General features: G+C 46.7%; 1 protein-coding gene across 1 annotated transcript in view; it reads right to left on the reverse strand.

Moving 5' to 3' along the window:
• cfap299 (cilia and flagella associated protein 299) overlaps nucleotides 1-14565 on the reverse strand; it is a gene marked incomplete at both ends in the record, with an annotated part of 94311 nt that overhangs the window by 8514 nt on the left and 71232 nt on the right. Inside the window, one exon of the mRNA XM_080852858.1 lies at nucleotides 7286-7428. Within this exon, the coding sequence (XP_080708984.1) occupies nucleotides 7286-7428 (143 nt within the window). The remainder of the gene's footprint in view (nucleotides 1-7285; nucleotides 7429-14565) is intronic.

Below are 14565 nucleotides of genomic sequence, written 5' to 3' on the forward strand. Positions count from 1 at the left end.
TTAGAGATGTGACACGCTCAACCTCTTCACCGTTGATGTAGAGTGGGAGATGGTGATTATGCTGGGCAGACTTCCGGAAGTCAATGATCATCTCCCAACCTTTGTAAATGGCCTTTGTAAATGGCCCAACCTTTGTAAATGGCCGATCAAATGTTTCTCACTTTGTTAATCAAGAGTCTCTGGTGACACTGGTAACATGACGTGTTCTAGCCCTTCCCTGATGGTGTCTGAGAGGGGCTTTAACCTCCTTCTGAGCCAGAGATGGAGCTGGAGCCTAGTTTAATCTAGGGGGCAGTTGTTGGTGGAGTCATGGAGATAATGCTAAACAGTGTAAACTCCAGTCTGTTTAGTAACAATCTCAATAAGTATGTGCTTTTGGATTAAGTGTATAAGAATGTAACCAGGTATTTAAAAAGTGTAAATATAAATTAGTATATAAACAATATGCAGAACATTCTTAAGACATCCAAAACCCATTGAGCCAGCATCTGAATATGAGAGACCATGTCCTTCTGACTGTAGTTGCTTTTCAAACAGCATACAGCGCCTCTAATATATGATGTAATTATGTGTATACATTATCGATGGTTTGGAGAGGTGCTGTACGTTAAAAAAACACATCATCTTCAGGGTTATGACCTTTGGTGATAGATCTTCAGGGACATAACCTTTGGTGATAGATCTTCAGGGTTATGACCTTTGGTGATAGATCTTCAGGGTTATGACCTTTGGTGATAGATCTTCAGGGTTATGACCTTTGGTGATAGATCTTCAGGAACATGACCTTTGGCGATAGATCTTCAGGGACATGACCTTTGGTGATAGATCTTCAGGGACATGACCTTTGGTGATAGATCTTCAGGGTTATGACCTTTGGTGATAGATCTTCAGGAACATGACCTTTGGCGATAGATCTTCAGGGACATGACCTTTGGTGATAGATCTTCAGGGACATGACCTTTGGTGATAGATCTTCAGGGTTATGACCTTTGGTGACAGATCTTCAGGGACATGACCTTTGGTGATAGATAAGAGAGCTAGTTCAGCACAAGGCTGTCCTGTGTTGGCTCTCATTGGGGGAGAGTCACCCCAGTAGCCATCTCTGATGACTTATGAAGTCGACCCGCCACTATTAAAGGCCCGTAAAAATGTTTTGGTCTTGCGAATGCTTTTAGGGTGTCTGCAAATCATGTGCCAACATATCGATGCTATAAAACCTTCAAGCTTAGCCTTCTTGTAAAAAACAAATCCCAGCATTTATGTTCCATTTTACTGCAGACATGGAGACGACAGCGCTTCATGGACACTTGAAGCGGGGAGACAAAGAAGGGCTGGAGTGAGCAGGGTTGTAGTAGCGTGTTTGCTACCGGTCTCCCCGCAACGGCTGACTCTGGAGAGACCGGCACCGAGTGTATGAGCGTCCAGTGGGCGTAAATCAGCCATAGATCCCCCTTCCCCCCTCTCGGCCAGCACCAAACTCAGGGAGAACTTCACTCACACTTCTGCTGCCCTGATATATCCCATTGTTATCACCTCACTGGCACCCAAAGAGAGAGAGAGAGAGAGAGAGTGATGGGAGAGATCACTTATTCACACACTCACTCACTCATTCACACACACATTCATTCTTTAACTCATACATTCACACACTCACTCACTCACACACTTACACACTCGATCACTCACTCATTCCCTCATTCACAAACTCACTCACTCATACCCTTGCACACTCACACACTCACTCACTCACTCACTCACACACACACACTTACACACACTCAGACTTTCCTGCTGAACTCTTGGCCTGTGTGTCTCCTCTCCTGTCTCTACGTCCCCACTGTGAGCTGTTAGTGCGAATGCTCCGGGTGGGGAGAAGAGAGAGGGCCCTGGTCCCACATGACGTGTCCCTACGAGCGCTCACTTCCTGTCCAACATCTGGCTGCTCCTGTCAGCAAATGCATCAACTGCTTCTTCATGGTTAATGGAGCGCACTGTCACCGCCAACATCTGCCAGCTCCTCTCTGTGTGTGTGCTTGTCAGGGTGTGTGAGAGAGACTATGTAGGATGTGTCTTTGTAAGATAGTGTGTGTGTGTGTGTGTGTGTGTGTGTGTGTGTGTGTATGTATGGCTGCGTAGCATATGCTACAAGTGGGGGTGTGTGTAGTGCATATGTGTGAGCATTTGTTTGTATGTGTGTGTTTGTTGTAGTAGTGGGGGGGTGTGTGTGTGTGTCTGTACTGTACAGCATGTGCGCGTGTGTGTGTGTGTGTCTGCGTCTGTGCGTGTGTGAGAGTTGGGGGAGGGCATGAACTCATCAGTGTGTGTGTGTGCGTGAAGCGTGTGGAGGAGGCCTCCCGTCCCAAAAGTGACGTCTGCTGGTGCTCCGTTGTGGAACAGCACAAGGGTTGTCATGGACGCGTGGATGTGTGCTGCCCTGTTGGAGCAGGAGGAGCAGCAGTGCATCTCAGCGCACTTTTAACAATCTCCTAAAAAATACACACACACACACACACACACACACGATCACACAGACACACAGACACACACACACACACACACACACACACGTACACACACACACACACGTACACACACACACATATGCACACACACGCACACCACCCCCAGCCCAGTGTCACCGTCTGTGGGCTTTCAGGACCATGTGGATGGGCACCTCCTCCATCTAAAAGAGCAGCCCCAACAGGTTCTCTCTCTCTCTCTCTCTTTCTCTCGCTCTCTCTTTTTTGCAGTGCCTATTTATACCTTCAAGCCCATATGGCAATTAACATTTTTTTGGGCTGACCACTTTTATGCGCTGGTGAACCACTGGCTTTTTTAGTCCAAGGCAGCAGGGACAGATGTGAGATATTTTAACAGAGAACATGGAGAGACGCTTCCAGGGCTTTTAAGAAGAGCGGAGAAAAGAGGCAAGAACAGAGAGAGAGAGAAGAAATCATGAAATATAGAAGGAGAAAAAAAATCTGCCCCGTCCTATGGCATGATGGTGCATGTGCGCTGAGCTCTGTGAAGTTGGGAGCAGGGGTCGTCGCGTGAGAGCTCGCTGAATTTGCTGGCACTGGCCGCCGTCGTGCTGCGTCCCCGATGAGCCGTTGTCACGGTGATAGTCGGAGGTTTGTGCAGATGGAGGGCGCCACACCCCGACGCGTTCCGCTCACAAAGCACGGGGTGTGAAAAACCTGCCCATCGCCGTGGAAACGGTAACGGGCCTCTCGATGGCCGCCGTGTGCCTCTCAGTACACTGCTCGCCTGCGGCACAGGGGGGTTGTATGTTTCTCATTACCATGGTTACCCCCTTAAACTCCCCAGGACCGGCTATTGTCTGACATTTTAAATGAAGGTTTCTTCCTCTCGTTTTTCCTTTAAGTAATTCTCTTTCTTTCTTTTCTATTTCTTTCTGTGTCTTCCCTTTCTTGTCTTTGGCCCATGCTAGTGTTTCACTTTCATGATGTGATCTTGGACACTATTTTGTTAATCACTTAGTTTTGGCCTCATCCCTGCCTGTGCTAAGACAGGCTATGGGGTACTGTGCAGTTCTGTAACAACAGGCTTGGTCATGCCATGGCTAGGTACTGCTATTCATCATTTAGCGGATCAGTCCAATGCAAAACCCACAGCCTTTAGCAGTTTAGAGGTTATTATTTGTATGCTATTATACGGCTCCTCAGATTGCTAAAGAATTTCCCGTTGATTTGAATGGATCACCCCAACGCTCAGAGGTCGGATATTCCTTTATAATAATGTCCACTGCATAATTGTGCTACTGATTAACATATTTCATATCATTCCGCAAGCAGTCTGCTCACTTTTTGTCAACAGGTTATATGTTTTTATGCAACATCTGTGGGTCAGTGCCTAGTTCGTCCTGTCGGGATTTATTTTCTGATACTGACCGGTGGACTATATATTACGACCTTCAGCATTTTAGAGGTTATTGTTAGTATGTTAAATACCTACCTCCGTCTCCTTAGTATCCTCCCTTTCTCCCTCACTCTGTGTGTTTTTCACATGTAACTCACTGGCAGAACAGCTGCTTGGTTGAGATGATGTGTTGAGGACACCTGCGCCTTGAAGTGGAGCTGCACTTATTAATGAGAGTGTACTGTAAGATGGCAGAGGTGATTCACTGCTCAGAAAGATACCCAACTTTAAGCCACCTGTCATAAGTCAGTCTGGCTTCTGAAAGTAATGCTGACTTAACATGAGCCCATTCACAGCAGTGCTATACTACTAAGATTAAGCAGTGTTTAAACTCAGGGTCAGCTCTAACCCAGCATGACTGTGCTGTGATAGGGCTTTGTTTGATTGTTTACATTAGTGAGCAGACACTACTGCATTGCATAATATGGGTCTAGCTTGACAAGAGGGAACTGAAGATGGAGACTGACAAAGCGTGACACTGAGACACTTTACGCAGACACGCAGAGCCCTCTCCGTCATTGCAAACCCTCTCCGAGCACCTCTCCATGGCCTGAAGTGCACCTCCCAAATGTTTTAACTATCCGTCGAGGCCATGGAGACCGCTGGGCGGTGATCTCTCCAACCCATTGCTGCCTACCTTGTGGGTAGTAGCATGCTTCATTAGATAGCTGGCTCAGACACCTCGCAAATCCCCTCAGAAGTATTTTTTAGTTACAATAAAAGGGTTTTACATTGCAGTGTATTTCTCAGTAACTTTTAAAAAATCTGAGCAAAAAAAAGTCAAACAAACGGCTTGTATAGAAATACAACCATATACGGAGTTTGGTCCGCCATCTTTTTTTTCAGTGTCGCGTGAATTGTTTGCGACACCCAACAACCGACGGAGAACTTCGAAAAGTTCACGAGTCCGTCGTAGCATAACGCAGTCGTAGAAGCATATTTCAGCCTTTATACACGCTTACACACACACACACACACACACACACACACACACACACACACACACACACATACACACAAACACACACACACACACACAAACACACACACACAAACACGAGTACCCACACACACACACACAGACACACACAAACACACGTATCCACACATATGGGAACAATACTGGAACATGGCAATTACCTTCAGCATTTGGTGCAGTTTCCTTTCATGATAAAAGTTAATAAAGTAGGACAGAAATGCAAATATTTCCAGTAAAGCAAATAGAGCCAGACACACAGGTGAGGCACAGACTGAGAATGGAGGAGACAAGACACACACACACACACGCACGCACGCACGCACGCACGCACGCACGCACGCACGCACGCACGCACGCACGCACGCACGCACGCACGCACGCACACACACACACACACACACACACACAAACAAACACTCACACACACACATACACACACAGATAGATAGAGAGAGAGAAAGAGATGCACCTCATACAACACACACACACACACACATACAGAGAGAGAGAGATACACCTCATACTCACACACTGTACACACACACACATACAGAGAGAGAGAGAGAGAGATGCACCTCATACCACACACACAGACACTCACACAGAAATATACAGAGCGTCATATGTACAAAACCATCCAAGCACCACCTGAAAGAATCCACTTTTTCAAACACGGAAGTGGGATCTGTTCATGTAAACATCATTGTGTTGGTGGATTTGCGAGTAAACACACACTCACACACACACACACACAAGTCAGCAGGAAGTGTTGAGACATGACTCTGAAAAGACCCCCCCCCACACACACATCATTCGTACAAGTCTGTTCATTCACACATCTCTCACACACACACACGTCTCACTCTGATGTTTCTGGTCATTTCTATGAGTTCAGTAGCCTCCCCACCTGGACTGGCTGCAGTTCCTCAGGCCTGATCTACACCTGGCACTGACATGTGACCTGTGTGTGTACCTTATCTGGGCAGGGTAAAACACATGATGATGCACGGAGCAAACACACAGAGCGCACAATGGGATTCGATCGACCACACTACTTCCAAGATAGTCTTGTTAATGAATTCCTAGTAGTAGTCGAGATTTTTCCAGGCGGTGTGTTTGCAATATGGCATTATTTGCAGATTGGACATTGAAAGCAGGCCATGAGATAATGCAGATAGTGTTCTAATGTAGGCAATGTGGGCAGATCCAGAGGGCTAGTCGAACACCTGACATGGGTAAGGGTGTTTAGTTGTAATCTAGTGCGTTAAGTGTTTTTAAACTGACCTCCAGAGAATAAGACACACACACACTTGGGCTTGGGTGTAGAGTGGTGAGGTTAGCTGAGGTGGCGGTTAGAGAGACCAGCAGCAGCTCTGGACCAAAGAGGTGTCACAGACCACAGCTGATACAGGTTCAGAGATGGCATGGGTCTGACAAACACATGATCTGGATCTGGTCTTGATAGGATGAGGATCTGTCCCTGCAGTGAAGGAAGAAGAGAGGAAGAGAGGAGGAGAGGAGAGGAGAGGAGAGGAGAGGAGAGGAGAGAGGGATGGGGGAGCCAAGCATCTGCTCTCTCTTAGCAGCTACCGCACGCAAGGTTTGTTATTGTTCCCAAAACAGCAGGAGGTAGGGAGAAAGAGAGAGAGAGTGGGAAAGAGAGAAAGGAGAAGAGCAGGGAAGAAGCAGAAGAAGTAGAAGAAGTAGAAGAAGAAGAAGAAAAAGAAGATGAAGAAGAAGCAAAGCAGTGAAAGGAGCAGTATGGATGAGTGGAAGTGCTAGGCAGTTTTGACTATTGTTGTGTGCAGGTGATTTATCTTTTTTTGATCCCCTGAGCCTTCATGGCCCATTGTCTAAAAGATCCTAGAAGCAACGTCAGACACAACAGAAAGTGTGACCTTGGGAGCTTCTAATACAAGGGGAACTCTAGAATGAACAATGGTGCACTTTGGAAAGTGGGTGATAAGCATAATGACACACACAAAATCACCATGAAATTGTATGATCATTTTCAAAATGTGTGTACTCTTTGTTTGATTGATTTGTGAGATTGATTGTCAGTGGAGTCACATGATCAGAATAATATATTTTTGTCATTACTGAGTTTTGAATTCATTTTAACTGAGTACAGACGAGCATATTCTATGGTTAGCAGCCAAACCTATATCATTTCTGTAGATTTACAGTGAACATGAATGTTACACTAAATAATAAAGCAAACAGGATTTAAAAAGATAAAACACATCCACGGTGTGTTATTTTAGGTTGTAAAAAGCAAGCTTCCGTGCGGTGTGACGGTTTGGCGGATATGGCGTTCGGCGTTTCCCAACACAGGCGAACACGCAGCGGCACAAGCAGGAGTCTCACCTCAGGTCCGTTGATCTTGGCAGCAGACGCTTCTTTCCGCTGAAGTACGCTTCAAAGTCCTCCAACTTGAGTCTGTGGGAGTAGTCTATATAGCCGGAGATTTCCTGTCCCTGAGCGTTGCGGTCCCTGATGAAGATGATGGACTGCAGCAGAAGGAGAGCGAGACAGACAGAGAGAGAGAGAGAGAGAGAGAGAAAAGGGAGAGACAGAAAGAGAGTAGGAGAGTGGGAAAGACAGAGAGAGAGAGGGAGAGAGGTGGGAGAGACACAGAAGGTGGAAACCCTGGGTAAGTCATCACTGGGACGATGTGCTACCTTGAGAAAGTGAACAGTCGGAGGGATGGAGTGAGGGATATCCATCATTCCTGGCGGAGGCCAGGGAGGGATTTCCTTACAGGTGCTCCCACACAGGCGCGCTGATGCCACACAGAGCAGCAGCAGCAGTGGAGGTGGAGGTGGTGAAGAGAAACAGGAGAGGGGGAATGCATACGCTTCCCATACGCTTCAGCCATTGATAGTTTTCAGTGACGTCACTACAATTGTTGGCTGGCGGGCAAAAGGAAGAGCGAAACAGCAAGAAACAGTGGGAAAACTTCCAGCAGTTCCTACTCAACTACGATTGCCATCAACCACAGACCATACCACTATAGCCAGACAGAAATATTCAGAAGTGAAAACAAATTAGGAACTTTGTCATACATTTACTGCAGCTGTCCTGACATTTTTATTTTGTTAACCTCCCCGAAGTCCCTGTCTGAGCTCCAGTGTGGAGATATTTACATCTATCTAATAGGAAATATGTCCACACACATCTCAAAAACTGATCTAATTTTCAGAAGTGGTTGGGTTCACAACGATGTCGTCTGGAAGGTGAAAACTAAAAACCATCTTCATAATCAGCGCAAAGATGAGTGCCATTTAATAGCTAGGTACCAGCTAGCGAGGTACCTGCTGTAAGCTAGCAGCCGTTAGCCTACCCAACGATGTTCGTTATTATTTGACACAATTCCGTGGTTTAAACCAGTACGAAAACCTTGTCTGGCGAATGACAACTTAAATGATCTTCCCATATATTTTCTACTGACATTGTAGTATTACTAGTTGAATGACAAAATACACTAGCCTAACCTACTTGCTTGCTTCGGGACTTAGATCAGCAGCTGGGTAATCCAATTTGAATCGTTTTGATGCTTTGTTTCTTGTCTTTATTACTTGATTTATTCCCATTTTAGGTAGTTATTATGATTAATTAGGCGACCAGAACAGGGTGACTGCTTTTATTTCCAGCTCCAAAAGTAAGGCTACTTTACTGTGTGTCCGAGAAAAGTTGACTAAGAAGGCGTCTACATACAATCAGCTGGCAGCCACAGCGAAATAAACACTTTTTGTATCAGCTGGCAGGAGCGGTAGCGGGTTTTAAATGCGATTAAAAACGAAATCCCGGCTTGTCTCCTCGCCGATTTAAACAGCCAACCGAGCAACAACTGTATGGCATTTTACAAACTTATATTAAAGGAGCTTGAAAGGGGGGTGGTTCCTGTATTAACTCCCGTGTTAAATAGCTTTGGAACGTCTTTTTTGCCCTCCAGCTGGTCATTCTGACGTCAACTGAAAACTATCAATTGCCTCGACTTGTCTGCCAGTGCTTCATTCACCTCAGCGCTTTGATGTAGGCGAGGCCTCTGCCTTTACATCGGGGCTAGTCGTTCAACAGATGGCCCTCGGTATACGACTGGCTCTGTGGGGAGAGCAGGCATATGGAGCACACACGTGCGCTTCCTTAGCATGGTTAGCATCAGAGGGCTAACATAGAGCAGAGCTCCCTCAGCTTGGGTGCACAGGGATGGTGGAAGAGACAAAAAAAAAGAGAAAGAATGAAGAGGGTAAGAAGGGAAAAAAGTTGGTCCAGACATAAAGCAAACAGGCCGTGGTTTTTGTTTTGCATGACTTGCAGCGGGGTTACACAAACAGATGCTTGGCGGCGAGGCGCTCGCTCGGGCCTCTGATGAGCCCGCAGCACAACAACTCCGGACTTCAGTCCAAAGCACCGCCTCAACCCAATGAAAGAAACCCAGGAACTGTAGGGCTTTTGTTCCGAGGACATGAAATGAGTTGTGTGTGTGTGTGTGTGTGTGTGTGTGTGTGTGTGTGTGTGTGTGTGTGTGTGTGTGTGTGTGTGTGCATACATGTGGGTGAGATGTGTTGCCTGAAAGTTCTTACCACAAGTGGACTCCCGGGTGAGTGTATGTGTGAGAGATGAAACGCTTGTCTCGCGCTGATGCCATCATGCAGATAACACACACACACACACCCCTTACACACACACACACATCCCTAAAACACACAGCACACCCTCTCTCTTGTGATGAAGACACACTGCTTCACTGTTGGCGGTGGGTAAATGTTTATGTCTGCGCAGCAGTCATGATGATGACCGTGATGGTGGAGGTGATAAAACCACTAACCTGAAGAGATTTCTGACTCAACTCGATAGAGCCACACTTTCAGAACCCACACCACACAAACACATCTCAAACTGTCTCTCTTTCTCTCTCTCTCGCACACACACACAAACACATCTCAAACTGTCTCTCTTTCTCTCTCTCTCGCACACACACACAAACACATCTCAAACTGTCTCTCTTTCTCTCTCTCTCGCACACACACACACACACACACCCGCACACCAGACGTACGCACGCACGCACGTACGCACACACACACACACACACACACACACACACACACACACACACACACACACACACACACACACACACACACACACACAACACACACACACACACACACACACACACACACACACAGATCAGAAATGTGACTGTCCTATCTGATCTAGCGGCTGTGTCTGCGGGTGTGTTTGGGTCTCTGGCTTTGCTTGTGGCAGTGGCACTTTGAGATGAAAGGTAGCGCTCCAGCTCCACAGTTTAAAGGACAAGTCTGCCTGTCTCGTCTCGTCTGTTATGATGTCTCTTGTCCACGGTTATCTCTACTCCTCTCTCTTCTTTACACAGTTTAAAGGACAGTTCTGCTTGTCTCGTCTCGTCGTGTCTATTATGACCTCCTGCACTCTACTCTTCTGGTTCTCAAACTCAGCTTTCTTTTCTTCTTTTGAACTTTCATTCCTGTCATTTATTTCCTCCCCTCTTCTCCTCCTTTCTCAATTTCCTTTGTTTACTTTCTTCTCCTCTCCTTTTCTGTTTCTCCTCCTTTCTCCTACCCTCCCATCTCTTCACTTCTCCCCTCTTTACTTCTCCTCTCCTCTCTTCACCTCTCCTCTTCTCTCTTCACCTCACCTCTCTACACCTCTTTTCCACTCCTCTCTTCACCTCTCCTCTCCTCTCATCACCTCACCTCACCTCTCTAAACCTTTCCTCCTCTCTCCTCTCCTTTCCTCCTCTCTCCGCTCCTCCTCTCTCCTCTCCTCTAATTCTTTGTGAATTGTAGTGCTCCTCAGATCTATTCAGGTTTACAATTAGTGTACTTTCTCATCTCCACCTCCAGACCTGTTCTGTCTGCTCTCTCTCTCTCTCTCTCTCTCGTCTTGTTAAAAGGGCAGTAGCTCTATAGGGATGGAATAGGCCTTGGTGTCTGTAGCACCAGCTTCAGACTGAGTTCATTCTTAATGGCGCTCCACAACTAAATCAAACTGAACTGCAATAGTGATACCGCTGCTTCTGTGTCCCCGACACACCCACGGCTCCCCTTCCTTCAAGTCCTGCACTCTTGAAAACGCATCTCCACATGGACTCACGGAATTAGAGTGGGATGATGGAGAAGTGTGCAGATTGCCTTTCGGTACGAGACGGAGGGGAAAAAAAGAATAGATGAGAGAGGTAGTGAGAGAAGAAGGAGAAAAAAAAACGGATAAAATCTGCGGCCCATGGAGACACGGCTTTGGCAACAGAGACAGAACCATAAAAACACAGAGGGAGGATAGAAAGAGGAGGGTGGAGAAAAGAGGATAGAAAAAGGGGATAGAGAAAGATGGATAGAGAGGGGAGGATAGAGAGAGGGTGGAGAGAATAGGATAGAGACAGCTGGACGGAGAGAAGGGGGAGAAAAGTAAAAGAGAGAGACAGAGAGAGAGAGAGAGAAAGAGTGGAAGGAGAGATCAAAAGAGAATTACGGCAGGAGCGAGAGAGGGGGAGAGCTGGCAGTCCCTGGCGTGAGTCACTTGTGTGTCTTGTGCCTTCCTGCCCTATGAACAGTGTCACATGGGTCCACCCTCTGAGATGGGTTCTAGTCAAGGTGTCTTCCTTGCTACTGTTGCCTTGTGCTTGCTCTGGGCGGGGTGTGCTTGGGGCTCTGTACATCGCCACGAGACACTTTGGTCAACGTGAGTTGTTTTTGAATGTGCTTTATAAATGAATTTGACTTTGACTTTGACAATGTCTACTGATGGTGGTACAGTATACGGATTAGAAGGGCACTCAGTATGCCAATGCCAATATGCCCTGTCTGTCTCGCAAAGTTGTGATGTAATATGGTTCCTTTCTTGGCCCACGCTCCTCCTCTCCAGCCAGTTTCATGAAAATCGCCGTCTCAGTTTATGCATAATCCTGCTAACAGACAGACAAACAACCTGAACCGAGAACATGACCTCCTGGCTGAGGTAATGAATACAATAGAACTGAAATAAGTGACCCACTGTGGTGGTACAGCAATCCGCCCACATCTACCACCCTAGACAGCAGCTGACTCTATGCTAGATCTCTGAAAGAGGACCAAACCAGGGGACCCTACCAACTAAACATACCAACTCATCACAGAAACAAGGACACCCCCCCCCCCCCCCCCTCCCCTTTAACCTTCAACACGCAATTCTAGGAAGGCAGCAGTGGTCTCCGTGTGTTGCATGATCAAACAAGGCGGATCCCGGAAAGACAACCCAGCTAGGTGAGCATGCCAACAAAACCTTTCCACTCAGACACCGTCCAGAGGGGTTTCTGCACAGGGGAAAAGGGGTCTCCTATTTTGTCCATTCTCATGTTCACTATGACATCTCTCAGTAGATCAGCACTGAGAAGTTTCATATTAGGCTACATATTTCATATCGTCCTCCTATAAGTAGATGAGGCAGAGGAGAGAGAGTGAGAGAGAGAGAGAGAGAGAGAAGACAGGATGGGAAAGGGAAGAGGGAAACATAGCAACCTCTGCAGAGATCCATAGACTGACAGAGGCCCAGTGTGTGGCTTAGAGTTAACAGAACTCTCACACACATCTAGTGTGGGTGCAGACGCACTCACACACTCACACACACACACACTCACACACTCACACACACATACACACACACAAACACACCCAGACAAGGTGAGAAGGTAAAGGGCAGGAGGAAACTGCTCAATCGTCAGGCTGCAGGGGTGTTTTCTCTCGCTTGTGATTTTCCAGGGCTTTATTTATCTCCAGTCAGTTCTCATGCGTCAGGCACGGTCTGGGCAACCCTTCACTGGCACATACTAACACACAGACATACACAAACACATTCTAACACACACAGACATACACAAACACACACATTTACTCCAATACACAAACATACACTAACACACACACATACACAAATATATAAAAATATATATATTTGTGAATGTATATACAGTATATACTGTATATATATATATATATATATATATATATATATTCACAAATACACACAAAGACACATTCAACTACAAACATACCTACACACACACACACACACAAACACACACACACAAACACACACACACACACATACACACACACAAACACACACACACACACACACACACACACACACACACACACAAAGACACATTCAACTACAAACATACCTACACAAACACACACACACACACACACACACACACACACACACAAACACACACACACAGACACACACACACAAACACACACACACACACACAAACACACACACACACACACACACACACACACACACACACACACTCAGACACACACACACACACACACACACACACACACACACACTCACACACGCGCGCGCGCTCGCACACACACCTTCCCCCTTGACCCTCACCCCAGCACTGGTGCCTGGGAACAATCCTGCAGTGTGCTCCGGGTGTCTGGGGGTGTCAGCTGGAGCCTGAGCTGTTTGTGACTGCAGGGCCGGGGGAGGAGGAATCCCCTGCCTGCCTGGGTGAACATGTCAGCACAGCCAGCAGGGGAGGGCAGGGCCAGGACCAAGAAAACCAGAGCACAGCAGGAGCAGAGGAGGAGCAGAGCAGGCCAGGAGGGCTCGCAGGTCGGGGTGCCAACTCCCTCTCACTTCCTCCATCCCCCACACTCTTTTAGGAAAACGTGTTTTTCTTCAATTTCTTTCTCCTTTATTTCTGTAGGGCCTTCCTCATGTGGCTCAGCTAGGTGCTACTCTGAGAAAGGGGAGTCGGGGAAGAATGAGGGAGAGGAAGAGGAGAAAGAGAGAGTAGGAAAGAGGAGGGCAGAAGAGCAAGAGACGGAAAGACAAAGGACAAAGAAAGGAAATGAAAGATGGAGTGAGAGAGGAGAGAGGAGGAGAGTGGGTGCTTATTGGTGTTGGATGGGAGTTCACACAGAGAGGGCCTGTGCTGTGGCCGCTGGCTGGTGGCTGGCTGTGGAAACAGATGGACTGAGGTGGACATGCACCCCTGCTGCTGGGAGTGTGTGGGGGTCTGCTCTTATGGTAACAAGGAATACACACACACACCAGCGTTTCCGTTGTCCGGTAATTGCCGGTCTTTGTCCGAAAAAAAAATGAAATGTCCGAAAATATTAGAGCTCACCGGTCAAATTGTCTGATTGGAATTTCTTAAAAATCCCGTCTCCCAAACACAATCTGAATTTGACAACAAGCCTAATATTTAGGCCTATAAAGCAAACGTGCACTGCCCTTATTAGGCCTATGTTTTAAATGAACAGGCTAATCTGCCGTTAGAACAACAACACGCATATGCTGCATTTTAAATAAAGCGCAAATCGTCGGTTTCAAACAAGGAGCGAACTGATGAGTATTCAGCACCCTCCACGGCAGATGCACCCCCTGTGAAACGCCGTGTCAAATACATTCAACTTGCTCAAAGCAAAATTAAGTTAATTAATTTTGTAGTCATGGCTGGGGTAGGCTATATTTCCACAGAACAAAAAGGTGTTCTTTTGCGTTCGCTATTATCCGAGTTTTTTGGAAGAAAAACATCGGTTGTTTACAGTCTTTAAAACTGTTCTAAAGAGTACAATCACTTGAGTTCTTCTCTCCCA

Source organism: Sprattus sprattus (genome assembly GCF_963457725.1).
Source record: "Sprattus sprattus genome assembly, chromosome: 15".
In the NCBI taxonomy this organism is placed as follows: domain Eukaryota; kingdom Metazoa; phylum Chordata; class Actinopteri; order Clupeiformes; family Clupeidae; genus Sprattus; species Sprattus sprattus.